This window comes from Pongo pygmaeus, chromosome 18, assembly GCF_028885625.2.
Source record: "Pongo pygmaeus isolate AG05252 chromosome 18, NHGRI_mPonPyg2-v2.0_pri, whole genome shotgun sequence".
In the NCBI taxonomy this organism is placed as follows: domain Eukaryota; kingdom Metazoa; phylum Chordata; class Mammalia; order Primates; family Hominidae; genus Pongo; species Pongo pygmaeus.
Genome location: NC_072391.2, coordinates 14,540,544 through 14,556,809, shown reverse-complemented (window position 1 = coordinate 14,556,809; position 16,266 = coordinate 14,540,544). Strand labels below are relative to the sequence as shown.

Below are 16,266 nucleotides of genomic sequence, written 5' to 3'. Positions count from 1 at the left end.
TCTATACAATGTACATTTTTCCATTATAGAGGGATTCAGAAGCCGAGCTTTAGCTTGTAGCACTAGCTCTACCTATAGCTGCACACTGAAATTCTAAACCATGGTGGAGTGTAGAATTTTTTATTGCCCCCAAAATAAGAAAAATAAACATTATCTTCTTTGGGAACCATATAGATAAGGAATTTCAAACTTTAAGGATAGAACCAACATGATCTCACAGGTTAAAAATGAATTGTTTGAAAAATCAAGTATTGTTTTAACCTCTGCATTGTTGGTGATCAATTAAGTGGATGATCAATATCTTTATGTACATCTGTCGCAGGCTAATGTTATATCTGCCATTCTGTACCAGGCCCCTGGCTTGACATCATACTGTCATATCACGAGAAGCATACTTTAAATTCATTCCAACTTTTGACAAAAAGGAGAAAGGAATTTGTGTGAAGGTATGATGAGTTTAAAGAAACATGCCCCATTTTTAGCAGTCTGTTTCCATGGCAACAGAAGCAGCAGCCAACCAGAGAGTTATCGAAGCTCCTGTAAATTTCCAAAGCTGAATGTTGAAACATTGTCTTCCTGACCTCATGCTGCAGATTATCGTAGGAAACCTACAGTGTATTAGTCTGGAATAATGGCGGTCCTGTTAGAATTTTAGTTTTTACTTTAATTTTGCTCTTTAATTTCTAAGAGAAGGTAAATGCTACATTCTAGATTGTGGGACTTCCTTACAGGCAAGGGATGGTGGTTTAGAATTCCGAGTTCTATACCACCTGCCACTTCCCCTCCTTTTCCAATTCTGTGTACTTAATAAGAATGCAGTAAACTTTATGTTGAAATCAAAGGCAGTATTTCCACTTGGTCTAGAGCCTAACTTTTTTCAAACACTAATTTGAATAGTTTTTCAGTTAACTTGATGTTGTTGCTCCCTTTTTCATTAGAAAATAGTCTTTATATCAAAATTCCTGATCAAAATGCTGTTTGCTCTTTGTAGTGTCTGGGGTTGATATTTATGTGCACACTGTGGAGCTCTGCTTTTGTTTCAGACAGGAAGTGCTGGTGGAAGTTTGCTTACCCAGTGCAGATAGCACAGCTTTTACAGAACAAACCACCATTTTATTTCTGGCCTGTTTGCATTCCACTTTTTTAAATTCCTTGGAAGAAGAACCCATTTTATAATTGGCAAATTAGCACCCTTGAAATATAACCCAAAATTTGTGATATTCAGTTACTACTTTTTATCATCTATGAGAGTACTTTAGTGCTTTCTCTTCTTTTGTTTTTCTTTTTCTTTTTCTTTTTCTTTTTCTTTTTTTTTTTTTTTGAGATGGAGTCTCACTCTGTTGCCCAGACTGGAGTGCAGTGTCGTGATCTCGGCTCACTACAACCTCCGCTCACTACAACCTCCGCCTCCCGGGTTCAAGCGATCCCCACCCCACCTCCACCTCAGCCTCCCAAGTAGCTGGGATTATAAGCGTGCCTCACCACGCCTGGCTGATTTTTGTATTTTTAATAGGGGTTTCACCATATTGGCCAGGCTGGTCTCGAACTCCTGACCTCAAGTGATCCGCCTGCCTAAGCCTCCCAAAGTGCTGGGATTACAGGCGTGAGCCGTCGTGCCTGGCCAGTGCTTTCTCCTTTAATGCAGCTTGAATTTTGCATTAATTCTAAGTGGAGAAATCTACCACTTTTTCATGGGCTTCTTTCCTTTTTTACTCATAGCCTCTGCTTTGTAGTCTTTTATCCTTCAGAACAACATAATTACATTGTGTCTTCGTTCCTGCCATGATCAGCAATTCAAAAATAACTCCAAACTCCAGATTCCTGCAATGAAGGAAACAGTGTTGATTTTGCCCCCATGATAATCACTTGCCCATAGAAAATTATTTTGGTAATTTATTCTTAAATGTGACATTGTATTCTGTTTTCTTAGAAAATAGCAACTCAGTTATATGGTCTAAGTATGCCATGCAAATTTAAGTAAAACATGTTTATTAAAACTTATATATATGGTAAGCATTGTGTAAGGTGCTAGAAATATAAGGATGAGGTCTAGTAGGGCAAATAGAGGCAAAATATAGATATCTAGAGTGCAGTGTGATGGGGAATATATAATGTAGTTGTTATTGTAGTTATCAAATTGTTAAACGATCAAATCATTATTAATGGTTAATGGAATTATGGTGGTGAGAGGGGCCAGCCAGGGGTGGGTAGGAAATAAGAAATGTGATTATTGAGAAATTAGTTTCATAATGTCTGTTCTGCTAACTGTTCCTTTTTTTTAATTATTGAAGTGAAATTCACATAACATAAAATTAACGATTAAGCAGTTGCTGCCATGCTCCCTTCCCCACAATCCCTGGCAACCACCAATCTGCACTCTGTCTCTGAATTTACCAATTCTGGATATTTCATGTAAATGGGGACTCATACAATATGTGAGCTTTTATATCTGGCTTCTTTTCCTTGTAATGTTTTTCAGTTTCATCCACATTGTAGTATGAGTATTTAATTTCTTTTTATGACTGACTAATATTCCATTGTATGGATATGCCACAATTTGTTTATCCATTCATCTGTTGATGACATTTGGGCAGTTTCTGCCTCTTGGCTATTGTGAATAGAGTTGCTATGGACATGTGTGTACATGTATTTGTTTGAGTACTTGTTTCCGATTCTTATTTCACCTAGGAGTAGAATTGCTGGGCTGCAATTGTTATAAACTAAAATTATATTCAGTTTAGAAAAGAACTTCTTTAGGAAAGACTTTAGAAAGAACTGGTAAATGTTCTAATTTTGTATCTTGTGGTCTTTTCCTCTGATAAAAATGATACCATTTAGAGCCAGTGAATAACTTGCCATGCAGTTTCCTGATTTCTCTCCCCCTGGCTGTTGCCTTTACTAGTTGGAGCATTTCGGTAATGCATAACCATGTTTCTCTTCTTGACTTTCTCTTCACAGTCTACAATGATTATTCCAGACCTCCTTCACTGGCCTCAAAATTAACTTTCCCTTTACCCATCTCATTTGGAGCAGATGACCTTTCTTTCAACTTCTCCAAAAAGTTAAAAGCCATCATCTGGGAACTCCCTAGATGTCCCAGACCAAAGCTGTAAAGCTTCTTGCAGCAGTCGCCAATCCTCATTGCCCTCCTATTATGATAGAGGAAGTGTCTCTTAATAAAGGATGTCTTTGTACATCTGTCCCCTTCCTACTGCATTCAAGGTACCTGCTATCTCTCATGCTCTTGTTCATTCTCTCATTTGTATTCATTCTCATTTCTTTCTTCTCCCTTTCCCTCTCTCTTGCTCTTCATCAATTATAAACTTGCTCAAGTATTTTCCAACTTCAAGTTTCACACCCTCAAGTTTTCACTTTCTCCCTTGCTCTTTCTGGGTAGCATCTTGAAAGCATGCTTACACTTAGTGCACTCACTCTTGCCTCTCGTTCACTCCTGACCTCCTCCAGCCTGACTTACATCCATCACTTCACAAAAGTAGCTCCTCCAGGGATTAAAACAGCAGCATTTGACACACTTGATCATGCGTCCTTTAAAAACTCTTACACACACCCTCCTGGTTCCTCCGCCTTTTTAGGCAGCTTCCTCTGCCTTCCTTTGTTGGATCTTCCTTCCCTATCTGACCTGTAACAGGGCTTCTATTTGTTGGCTTTCTTAAGAGCTCAGTCCGGGCTTTCTTTTCCTCTCTATTTATATTCTCTACCTCAGCAAACTCCTGTGGCTTCAAATACTACATAAGTGACAACTTCCAAATTCCACTCTCTGCCAAGACCTTCTGAAATCCGGACCCATGTAGCCAACTGCCATTTTGACATCTCCACTTCCTTTTCAAACATGCCTAAGACCGCGCTTCCTAATAACCAGCATGCATTCCTTATCTCAGTAAATGGTCTACCCAGGTGCTTAAGCCTGAAACCCAGGATCATCTTTGTGACCTCTTCCTCCTTCAAACACACTATCCACTCCCTTACCATACACTGTTGATTTTATTCTAAATGTATCTCAAATCTATTCATTACATCTCTCGGTCATGATGGGAGTTGAAGAAAAAAATAAGTCGTGTGCTCAAAGTTTCTATCCTGGAACATCAGAAAACTCTATGAAATTTAGAAATAAATGTTTGGTTTCAAGAGAAAGCTTACCCTGAGCTTTTGACAACCACGGTAAATATTTCCCCATTGAGTCAGAAACCCAGCCCCATTGTCCTCACTAATTCTTTTTATATCTTACAGTTCTTCACTGCTTATTAGTTATTTATATTATTTGACATGATGTCACTAGTACCCTTAGGTGAGAGGAGGTAATCTTTGTTTCTGAATTTAAATTTACCTTAAAACTTAATGTTATACATTGTGGGGAAGGGGAAAAATAAAAAGGTACTATCTTACCTTGTTAGCCAGACTACAGATTGGCACAACCATTTGGAAGGCAAAGTGACCCTATCAAAGTTTTAAGGGTGTGTTCCATTATTAGAAATTTAATTTATAGGTATATCATCAAAGGATGCCCCCAAAATGAATGAGGATATTCATTACAGCATTATTTGTAATAGCAAAAAATCTGGTAGCTTAAGTATATGAATAATACATCAATATGTTAGATACAGCCTTTAAGAAAGAGCTAGATTCCGAGTTCCAACCCGGACCTGTACGCTGCTGCGCTGACGTGGCTCCCAGAAGTAAGGCTGGCGTAGGGCCGCCATGTTGCAGCAGGATAGTAATGATAACACTAAAGATGTTTCACTGTTTGATGCGGAAGAGGAGACGACTAATAGACCAAGAAAAGTCAAAATCAGACATCCAGTAGCATCGTTTTTCCACTTATTCTTTCGAGTCAGTGCAATCATCGTCTATTTTCTCTGTGAGTTGCTCAGTAGCAGCTTTATTACCTGTATGGTAACAATTATCTTGTTGTCATGTGACTTTTGGGCAGTGAAGAATGTCACAGGTAGACTAATGGTTGGCCTACGTTGGTGGAATCACATTGATGAAGATGGAAAGAGCCATTGGGTGTTTGAATCTAGAAAGGAGTCCTCTCAAGAGAATAAAACTGTGTCAGAGGCTGAATCAAGAATCTTTTGGTTGGGACTTATTGCCTGTCCAGTGCTGTGGGTGATATTTGCCTTTAGTGCACTCTTCTCCTTCAGAGTAAAGTGGTTGGCGGTGGTTTTCATGGATGTGGTGCTACAAGGTGCCAACCTGTATGGTGACTTCAGGTGTAAGGTGGGCAGCAGAAAGAATTTAACCAGCATGGCTACTTTATATTTTGGAAAACAGTTTTTAAGACAAAACACTGGAGATGATCAGACTTCCTGAATAGAGAAAGCTTATGTGCTTTGTTACATTGGGGAACAACTGAAGAGATAAGTCTTGACTCTGAACCTCTTAGAGCTTAGTCCGTGTTGCAATGAGGAGTGTTGGCTTTGTTTTTCCACTTAAAAACTTTATTTATAAAAAGGAAAAATAGTTTCATATTAAGTTTTTATTTCCTTTCCAGCAGTTAGGGCGAGAAAGTATATGTTGGCACTAGAAACATTGTCAAGATTTGTTCTGTGGTGTAGGTATGCACATTCCATAGGTGTGCACACTGCCGTGTAATATCAGTATATCCCAAGTTAATGAAAGTGTTCATTTATATAGGTAATGGAGACCTTTGCATTTTGATCCATAGAACATAGGAGGATGTTCTTAGTCTGTCTCAAAGCTCTATATGTTTACATATTATTTCTGTAGATTGTTTTCAGGAGAAAGTTTTGCTTCCATGGTAAGAGTGAGCACTTTGGCTTCTGTGTAAGCTAGAAATAATTGTTAGTTTTTAATATGTACTTCGTGGGGAAATTTCTTAGACGTATGCAGGCAAGTGAAAACAGTTAGGGCCAGTGGTATTAACTACTTTATAAAATTTTATTTTTATTTGTAAGAAGTCATCTACTTAAGCCCCAGTTAATATAAGTGGAATCATCGTAGTTTAAGGAATACCCAGAGATTGCTGCTGTTCTATTTATTTTACAGAAAGGATAGCTAGATTGAAAGCTCTTCAGTGGACCTTGAGCTAATAGATCTTTTACCACTAAAAGAGCATTATTCTCATGTCATAATGAGAATAATCATTTACATACTTGGCATAATAAATGCCTAAAAGACATTTTATTTTCTGAATCTATTTTTTTCTTGCTATAATGGGGATACTGTAAATTATGCATTTGTATTAATGGTATTTCTTAAAGCAATCTATGTAACTGTAAACTAAACCAATCTACAAACTATTGTAGGCATCTGTAAGTTCTGTTGTAGGTATTATAAACCTTGTTGAAGTCTTAATCAGCAGATTATGTTGTGAATGTATTTGTACATTGTTAAAATAGTTTTTAAGATTATTTGTTTAATTGAATAAGTGTCTTACTGGAGTGATAGCTTTGAAGGTGCAAAACTTTATATTTGTATAAAATTCTGCTGTTTACAAGGCAAAAAAAAAAAAAGAGAGCTAGATTCCGTGATATTCTTTAAGCAAATTACCAAACTATATAAATAGTATTATCTGACACATATACTTCCTTTGCATATTTTATATATAACATTGGTGGACAATTCACAAAACATCTTCTCCAAGCCATAGAAATCTAACAGTGGTTACCTCTGGGGAGAAGGACTGAAGGTCTGAAGTAGGATAGATTAACTTTCACTTTTCTTTTTAAAATCTCTTTTATGTGCATGTATACTTTATTTTAACAATAAAAATGTATTATAAAACAGGGATTCTTAAGATACTAACAGTACACATAGTGTTCTGTTTGAGTCCCGGGCTCAGAAGGAGACCCTTCATGATTTGACTTTCTCCCCTTTGACTGCAAAATAAACTATTCACAGCAGAGAACTATAAATTTGTGAATCTTTGTGGAACTAAAATTTTTAAAGCCTTATGGTTTTATATTTGGAGAAAAGAAGTGTTATTTTCACCAAGTGTCTAATGTAATAGTAGTGGTAATAATTCGTAATAGCCACCACCATTTTAAACATTTATTTTTAAGAGAAAGGAAAAGTAGTTCATCAGTCTTTTGCCCTTTCAGTATAATTGTTTTCAAGTCCTTACCTGATTAAACAAGTGCAATTCTACATTTGGCCACTACACTGCTATCTGATGAAACACTGAAACAAGTATTGAATGGAATCCAATTAATCCCTCCTGTATCCAAGCTCAAAAGATAATATGAGGGAGCTGGCTTTTCTAAACTGTCTTGTTTTTACAGGATCAGGCCTTCACTTAATACTATTTAAACAATGCATAATAAATGTTTGCCAAAGTCCAGCCACTTCATTCTCTTAACTACCCTAACATCTGTTTGAGAAACGACTGAAACTAGGATCTGTTTATTACCTAGTACTGACTTCAGAGTCAATACATAGTCAATTATAGAGTATTCTTTAGTTTTCCATCTTCAGAGATGGTTCATCTAATCCTCACTTGACTGCTCAGGTTTTTTTTTTTTTTCACTCCTCATAATCCTGAAGTTTATTCTGTCCATTGTCCTGTAATTAAGTAGTATACATTGGAGCTTCTCTCTAACTCACAGATAGCTGTTCATCACCTCTCCCCTCTCCCCTTTCCCACCCTCCTTCATACCCCATAACTGAAATCTAGCTATTCATAGAGAATTTCCAAGACCATGGCTGCCTGCCATTATGCTCCCCAGAAAGTGTCATTTTTGCCTTGTTTTGGTAACATGCAATCCTCGATGTCCCACTGAAAACTCAGGGCCAGAGCCATGCTTTGCCTCGGCTTGCTCAACTCAAACTAAGCTGCTCTTTGTTATTAATATGCTGCATACAATGTGTTGTTTCCTTTAGGGGAAAAAGGCACTTTAATTACATCATATTAAGACAACATTTCACACTTTGGGAGGTCAACGCGGATGGAACACTTGAGGCCAGGAGTTCGAGACCAGCCTGATCAACATAGCAAAACCCCGTGTCTATTAAAAATACAACAAATTAGCCGGGCATGGTGGTACACACCTGTAATCCCAGCTATTCAGGAAGCTGAGGCACAAGAATCACTTGAACCCAGGAGGTAGAGGTTGCAGGGAGCCGAGATCACACCACTGCACTCCAGCCTGGGCGACAGAGGAAGACTCTGTCTCGAAAAAAAAAAAAAAAAAAATTTCAACATTCTACTTATGGAAACAAAAGAGAAAAGGCATATCTTGGTTCAAAAAGCATGTGAAATTTTTGAATTAGGGTTATAAGTATCACATGAAAGAAGTTGTTGTATTTTAAAAGTTTTGTTTTGTGTGTTTATTTGTTTGTTTGAGACAGAGTTCTTGCTCTATTGCCCAGGCTTGAGTGCAGTGGTACAATCATAGCTCACTGTATAGCCTCGAACTCCTGGGCTCAAGTGATCCTCCTACCTCAGAGCCTCCCAAGTAGCTGGGACTACAGGTGTGTGCTACCATGCCAGCTAATTTCTTATTTTTTATTTTTCTTTGGTAGAGACAGGATCTCAGTATGTTGCCCAGGCTGTTCTCAAACTCCTGGTCTCAAGCCATCCTCCCTCTTCAGCCTCCCAAAACACTGGGATTACAGGCATGAAGCACCGAGTTTGGCCTTACAGTTTTTTTATATTGGAAACAAATCTTAAAATTTTGTTCTAAAAGCACTCTAAACCATTTAAGAAGCAGGGAAAAGGAACTAAAAGAAGATACTTTTTTTTATGGAAAACCTGCTAGACAAATTCTAAAAGAGTTGTAATACTTAAGATACTTTATATCTAAACTACCATATTGCTGGGAATGACATTTTCAGTTTATCATTGGATAAGCTACCTTTCATTTTTTTGGAATTGGGATTAAAATCAAATTTTTACTTTTCTTGCATAAAAGCAGAGCAAATTCAAAACACCTCTATTGACATAATATTGTTTTTATCTGTTGTGATAAGGAATAAGTAAAAATTTCAAAATTATACACCCTTTTCTCCTTGTTGAAATGTAATAGGAAACTGTAAATGTTAGCCCTAAGAGATAAAAGATCATAATTCAATAAATTTTTTTCTCTAAATGAAATAGCCATCTGTATCCATGTTCACATATGTCTACCACAATTGCAAAAGACAGTGGTTAATACATGAGGAAATTAGTCTCATTACTTTATGATCATGCTTTATATAGATTACATTGGAATAGTCTTCCTTTTAAGAATTCAAATTAAGGGAATAACTGAAAGGAGGAATTAACTTTATACACAAAAATTCCACCACAGCATTATTTATAGTTAAAAAATTGGAAACAACCTAAGTGATAAACAGGGACTATTTAGCAAACTATGCCATATCCACCTAACAGTATTTTATGTAGCCACTAAAATAATAAGAATATTTATCATTGTAGTTACAGAGTGATCGGAGTATGTAGAAGCAGAGAATCAAAATTTATGCTTAAAGACAGAGGAAATATATGGTAACTCTAGTTGTGTCTCTCTGGACGATGATATTATCGGTGATTTTCTTTTTTAGTTTTTTTATCCTACTGTTTTCTATTTCCATATTTTGTGTAATGAACATATTTGGCTCTTATCATGTGTGAAAAGATTTTTTTAATAAAAATGCCTGGGACCCAGGCTACTTAGGAAAGATGGGATACATACAGTAAGTAAATGGATTTATAACCTCATCTCCCTCCATCCATGAGGGTGCTTTGCCTGCCTCTTGTGAGTTTTGTCATCTGGAAATATACAGCTGTTGTAGAATTCTCAACCTGGGGTTAATGTTTTGCACAGAGAATACAATGCTACCTGTATGAGATATGCTTTTTTATATCTGTCCCCCTTTTTTGATAAAATGAAACAGGTTTACACCTTGTTTTAAACCGTGATTCTAAACTTCAGGACTTCTTAGGACCATGTGTTGGATTGTTTAGCCTTTACCTTTTTCAAAAATAATATGCTTTGAAAATGTTCAAATGTGAGCAATTGTAACATGAAGTCTATTTATCTTTGTTACTTATTTCTTTTGTTTCTGAAAGGATGTACGCACTCAGTGTTTTGAACTATTTATCCCCTGAGGATTCTGTAGTTTGTACATGTATCCTCTTCCTGCATGATGGCCATGGAAGATACTGAATGTTACTCAACTTACTAAGAGGTTGGAGGCTATGATGTCATCCCAGTAGTACGGTTCATCCACTCAGCAAGGCATCAGGAGAGAATGCTCTTGGTTTCAGTTTTGACACATGAAGCTGTTGCCAGACTGCCTCTGCCGCAGGAAAGCAGTACCAGGCCAGTGTCTAGTCTTTGGTTACAGCTACAGATATGAAATCTTGTCAACACAAGCACAGTGTGTCAGGCAGTTGTGCAAGGCTGAGTGACGTTCAGTGGTCTAAGCCTTTTTTCCCTCCATGCAGATAATAAAAATGGAGGGTGAGCATGGAGGCTGAAAAGGGAGGAAGAAGGTCTCCAGGCTTAATCCAAGAAGGTCCCAGGAAAACTTGATAAAGCATTCCTGATCCCACAACTGTGAATGCCTCTCTGATCATTAAAAGAGTCTGGTCCTCTGTTTTCAGGGTCCCTTACCCCTTCCTCAGTCGTGGATAAGCACCAGTACATTCTGCCTGACTTCTGTGTTGCATGACAATTAAGCTGTCTGTATCATTCAAGCCATGTTCTTCCTGGATGGTCTCCCTCTAAGGTGCAGATATCTGCTGTGACTTATACATTAATTTTGTTACTAATTTGATGAACAGAAGTTCTGAAAGGAAGTTTGATATCTGCCAAAATTATGAGTCTATACCTATATGATCGGTACTTTTTATAAGTAGTAGTTGCTCTCAGAATAGCCTGTGTCAATTGTGAATGGCTGGTTTTAGTTGACATCAACAAGTAATACTATAATTGTGTGTTTTTGTTTTGAGACAGAGTCTCGCTCTGTTGCCCAGGCTTGAGTGCAATGGCAGGATCTCGGCTCACTGGGTTCAAACGATTCTTCTGCCTCAGCCTGCTGAGTAGCTGGGATGACAGGCACCTGCCACCTTGCCTGGCTAGTTTTTATATTTTCAGTAGAGATGGGTTTCATCATGTTGGCCCGGCTAGTCTCAAACTCCTGACCTCCAATGATCTGCCAGTCTCGTCCCGGCCTCCCAAAGTATAATTGTGTTTTACTACTAACCCAAAGTAGCAATGTACCTGATCTCTTGCTAGGGCATAGTGCCTCATATTCAATATAATATGTCCAGTAGTGTCCACCTATGGGTGCAGATAAAAGCTAAAAAAAAAAAAAAAAAAAAAAAAAAACTGGGTAATCAACATACTTAACAAAATGGCTGGTTACTTGCAATTCTGCCTCCTCCCCTTCCATTCATGTTCTTCCTAACATCGCTTTAAAAAGATCTTCCATTCACAGCTACTGCTGCTGCTCTTTCCCATGGATTTCTACTCCATGCAGTACCCAGACACCTAACAGATATGCTCTAAATAAATGAATGTGCCTGGGGGAGGCTGATGGCCACAGCTGCTTTGAATAATACTTGTAGTGGGAGGTTCTTGCTTCTTGGGAAAGTTTTATAGGCAATGATGAGAGCGTTAATTGGGGAAATTATTCTCCTACCTTCAAGTAGTACAAGTAGGGTTGTTTGGCTGCTTGTTTGGCCACATAGAAAATGGGATAGAAAACACAAATGTTTGTGTGTGTTGTTTTATTTTAATAATTGGTGGTTGGTGTCTACGATATTGTGAATATAATTAGAAATGTATATGTGTTCTTTGTCTCAGGTTCCTGGCACAGAACTCCTAAAGTTCTCCTAAATGTCCTGAGTAATAGAGCATCATTTGTTATACATTTGGTCTTAGTCCCCAGTTCTTGACAAAGAGCTTCTTTCTAAGATCCTTGGACTCTCTGGAGTGATGAGAGTGGTTTTTGTATGCTACTGAGATGACAGGTAGTTGAAGGTCTTTAGGTAGCTTCCAGATAGGGGCTGATCACCAGAAAGACCAAGGCATGGCCAGAGGAAAGGTGGTATACCTAGAGAGGGCATGGGAGCTCTGTGCCCCTTCTCCCATACCATGCCCTATGTGTCTCTTCCATTTGGCTATGCCTGAGTTGTATGTATCCTTTATAATAAACTACTAATAATAGGTAAGGTGCCTTCCTGAGTTCTGTGAGCTGTTCTAGCAAATTATCAAACCTGGGGAGGGGATTATGGGAACCTCCCAACTTTATAACTCATTGGTCAAAAGTCTGAGTGGCTTGGACTAACAATTGGCATCTGAAGTGAGGGCAGTCTCTTGGGATGGAGCCCTTTAACTTGTAGGATCTGACGCTAACTCCAGGTACCTAGTGTCAGAATTGAATCATTGGACACCCAGTTGGGCATCCAGAATTGGAGAATTGGTTGGTATGAGGGAAAAGCCCACACATCTGGTGTCAGAAGTGTTGGAAATAGAAACAGATCAGAGTGACACGCATCCATGTTGTGTGTTACCCTCATGGTAGCAGGTACCTTTCTTTCCATGTTAGCATGAAAGTGTGATTTCTGGTCATAGATGATACAGCTGACAGGACTGCTGTCCTGGTAAATGAAGGCACCTGAAATGACCCATGTACAATCAAGAGATGCTTCCAAGACTAACCAGCTGTTGTCATCAGAGTGTTGGTTTGCAAATCAAGTTGTTGCAGATGTATGCATCATTCAAAGATGCCATTCACCCAAAAAACTTATTGTGTCTGATAGATTTGTCTCACAAATGTGTGCTTTCATTGTTTGGTTTTTGTTTTAAACCAAAAAGGGAACCATTGATATTTTCATTACTCTTTCTTTTTTATTCTTTTGAGGATTCCCTTGGGAGAAAGGAAAGATTTTCCTGCTAGAGATTCTCCAACAGACATGGACCACCATGTTCCAGAAGTATCAACCTTTGAACTGGAGAACTGTTCTAACCCTTTTCTCCTCTCAGTTGTCTTTTTCTTGAGATTCTGCTTCTTGAATATGATTATCTTAAATGCAGACAGGCATTTACTTTAGCATTCCTAGAAGAATGTTAAAGTACGCAGGTCTTTGGGTGCTGTAAGATGCACAGGTCAGCTCCTTGGTTATTTTGTTCCTAGTAAAGTACATTGGGAATATACGATCCTCAATCAACTTAGGGAAAAGATCTTTCTGTTAGCGCACAATTGATTCAAAGTATCACAGAACATCTTAATGTCAGGAATGTGCATATCTTTTTTAAAGAAATTTTATTTCTTTTGCTTTGTGTAGCAGCATCTTGTCAGTTGCTTCAGTTCTAAACAGGCTATCAATGAAGTTTTGTGATCCTGTGGCCCCAAACCAAACAAAAACCCAAACTTATTTCTGTATCTAATAGATGATGACATTCATATCAAACAGTGATAAAATATTTTTAAAAGCCATGTGACAGCTTAGATTCTTTCTGAACTTTACCTAAGACTGTGCTCTGCTCTGCAGTCAGCACAAGACCAACTGAAAAACAGGGGATGGAGGCCACGTGCCTGCGTCTGCAGGCCTCAAGGTTTTATTGCAAGGAGGAGACACCATGTGCCCTGCATTTGAGCCTCTCATTCCAGCCATCACCACTCACTAGAAAATTCTGTCTTCTCTTCCCACCATTTAAGTAAGAAAGGCACATAAATAATTTTTTTAAGCATATTGACAACCGTTAAGCAGACTCTTAATCATTCTAATCTTGGTTTTCATCCATGGTTTGAAACAAAAATCAAAATGGCAACTTAAAATCACAATGGAAACTTGGTTTGAATGTAAAGCAAAGCAAGAAAAATATTTTTCAGAGTCACCTCCTATATTCCGCTTATTTTGAAATAGTCTCATTTTCCAGATAAAAATATGTAGATGCTTATAAAAGGAATCTGCTTGAGAAAACTAGAAAAAAAATTAATTTTTTATTAAATTTGGCAAACTGGATGTCTGCATTTCATAATGTATATCTTGTTCTCTGCCAGTTCTAATAATTTACTCTTTTATTAAAATAATAAGGTGTCAACTGATTTGTGACTTTCTTAGAACTTACAGAATGAGATATATGGTATCATGTTTGTGCAAAGATTACTAAACTTTAAATTCCTAATTTAGAAATTTCCCTTTGGGTCATTAGGAATATCTCATAGGTCTAATTTTTATTATGCAAGCAGCCTTCCTTAAAGCTATTTATAGTCAGTCTTAAAATAAATTTTTGCTATTAATTTGTTTTTAAAAAACTAAGATGTGTCAAAGAATTTCACGTCTCTTATTTCTATAAATTAGATTTATTAGCAAGTCTTAATATATAAGCCAACTATTTTTATTTTCTTGACTACTATGAATGTTTTAAACAACAAATACATAGCTTTGGTCATCAAAATAGGATAAACTAAACAAAAAATTTATGCTGTGTAAACTTTAGTGTTCACTAAACAGGCAGAAATTACAAAATAATTTTCCTTTTACAACTTACGTGGTGCCAGGTAATATCCTTCTTTTTAATTGTGAAATAGAAGATGCTTGATAAAGCTTAATTGCATCTCCTCTGGAATCACATAAATTGGATCCCACAGTTGCTGATAAACTCCAATGGTGATTATTTCCTTTTCACAGTGCTCCAGCTGAGGCTGCAACAAAGGAGGACGAGAGAACAACTAGTGGACCAGGGCATCATGCCACGTAAGATTTATATCATCACTGCCATCCCTAACATGACAGAACATGACGGGCGTGTCCAAGAAGAGCCTGCATCTTGCTCTGCTTTCAGTTGTATCCACTTAATCAACAAACAATTACCAATTGAATTTCCAAGGAAAAATCAGGCACCTAAGTGAATCATTTAGAATACATTTTAAAAACCAGATGCAGTTTAAAAGAGGAACTTGAATTTTATATTACACAGAGAACACCTTTACACTGTAATTAGGCTAACATTCATTCCTTCTTTAAACTTTAATATTTGTTTTAGTTTTGAAATGACTAAAGTAATCACTATACTAATGGATTTGAAATTCATTAGGCTTGCCAAAAAACATAAAATTAATTTACAACTTTTACTTAGACTTATTTAATTCCAATTAATTATATTTAATGCTATGCTATGATCTGTATACAGTAATTAAATGTATCTCAGTTACAGGACTGATAAACATTCCATTTATAATTCATATTTTTGTCTCAAGTACAGATATTTGCCTACTATCCCTAGGGTTTGTTCCTTTCAGAAATTTTTGAGAGTTGATTAATTTTAGAATGTTTGTTCTATTTGTTTCTTTACCTTTAGTCACCAAGTTTGGAGGTGGTTTTATATTTTAGTGGGGAGGAGTGGCTGTTTTGTGTAGGCCATTAGGATTGTGTATCTGGATTTTATGTAAAAATTGACCTTTCCAAGAGGTAACTTATTCAGTTTCAAAACACTAGAAAGAAATTACAGAATTAATTTATGCTTTCCAGTCTTCTGAATCATGGCTATGATAAACTGCTTTCTTGGTTTATGATATGGAATGATTTTTCTCTTTAGTAGATATTTTTCCCAGTAAAACCTTTTTTTTCTGGACTACTATTAATTGAGAATCTAAATATTTTAAATCTAGCATTGTGATAGTCAAAAGGTGCTTTGATAATCTGCCAGATTTCTCCACCACCACATTCCTGACTATGAACCAATCAATCAAAGAGGATCAAATTATGATATTTAAGACACCATTGCTAGGCCAGCTCTAATCTGCTTTTGGGGGCTGGTCCTCAGCCAAACCTGATTGGACTGGGCTCCTGGGAGTCTTTGTGGTGCTTCATGTGCCAGAGCTGAAAATAATGCTGTAAGAGCTGATTGGTCAAGTCTTGCAGGTGACAGCCCAAGGAATCCCAGTCCTCTATCCCATCCACTCATCTGACTGCCCATGCTTGTAAGTGCAGGATGTTACCAGGCAATGGTGGACATACGCAGACAAGATTTTGCAAAGATAATTGATAGAATACGGTTGTAGGTGACGTTTTGGTAAGCACTGCTTACCCTCACACTAGGATTCCAGAATATTTTATTTACCAGCAGCTAGCATATTAAGGAGTCACTGTGTCTTTACAGTGAGTTGCACTGTGGTATGGTAGAAAGAGCATGAACCCTTCAAATTCAAAATTCTAGATTTAAATACCACTTTGACCACCATCTGGTTGTATGACCTCAAGAATTCACTTAACTCCTTTGAGCCTTTCACCTGTACTGGGGCTTACACCTACCTTGCAAGGTTATTTCAGGGACCAACAGCAACATAGCC

General features: G+C 37.4%; 2 protein-coding genes and 1 pseudogene across 9 annotated transcripts in view; 2 read left to right on the top strand and 1 right to left on the bottom strand.

The window, feature by feature from the left end:
• The window catches only part of MRTFB (myocardin related transcription factor B), a 195,808-nt gene that overhangs the window by 125,845 nt on the left and 53,697 nt on the right, over window positions 1–16,266 (top strand). For all 8 annotated transcript variants that reach the window (XM_054454925.2, XM_054454922.2, XM_054454923.2 and 5 more), the window contains one exon: window positions 14,606–14,671. In XM_054454925.2, the coding sequence (XP_054310900.2) occupies window positions 14,606–14,671 (66 nt within the window). The remainder of the gene's footprint in view (window positions 1–14,605; window positions 14,672–16,266) is intronic.
• LOC129016065 (Golgi apparatus membrane protein TVP23 homolog B-like) lies at window positions 1,994–13,732 on the top strand. Its single transcript, XM_054454932.2, has one exon. The coding sequence runs from the start codon at window positions 4,717–4,719 to the stop codon at window positions 5,329–5,331; it is 615 nt and encodes a 204-aa protein (XP_054310907.1). The 5' UTR covers window positions 1,994–4,716; the 3' UTR covers window positions 5,332–13,732.
• On the bottom strand, window positions 8,722–8,765 carry LOC129016385 (U7 small nuclear RNA; annotated as a pseudogene).

Bases quoted from the DNA above. Each gene is read 5' to 3' on its own strand.
- LOC129016065 (XM_054454932.2), top strand. From the start codon at position 4,717: ATGTTGCAGCAGGATAGTAATGATAACACTAAAGATGTTTCACTGTTT.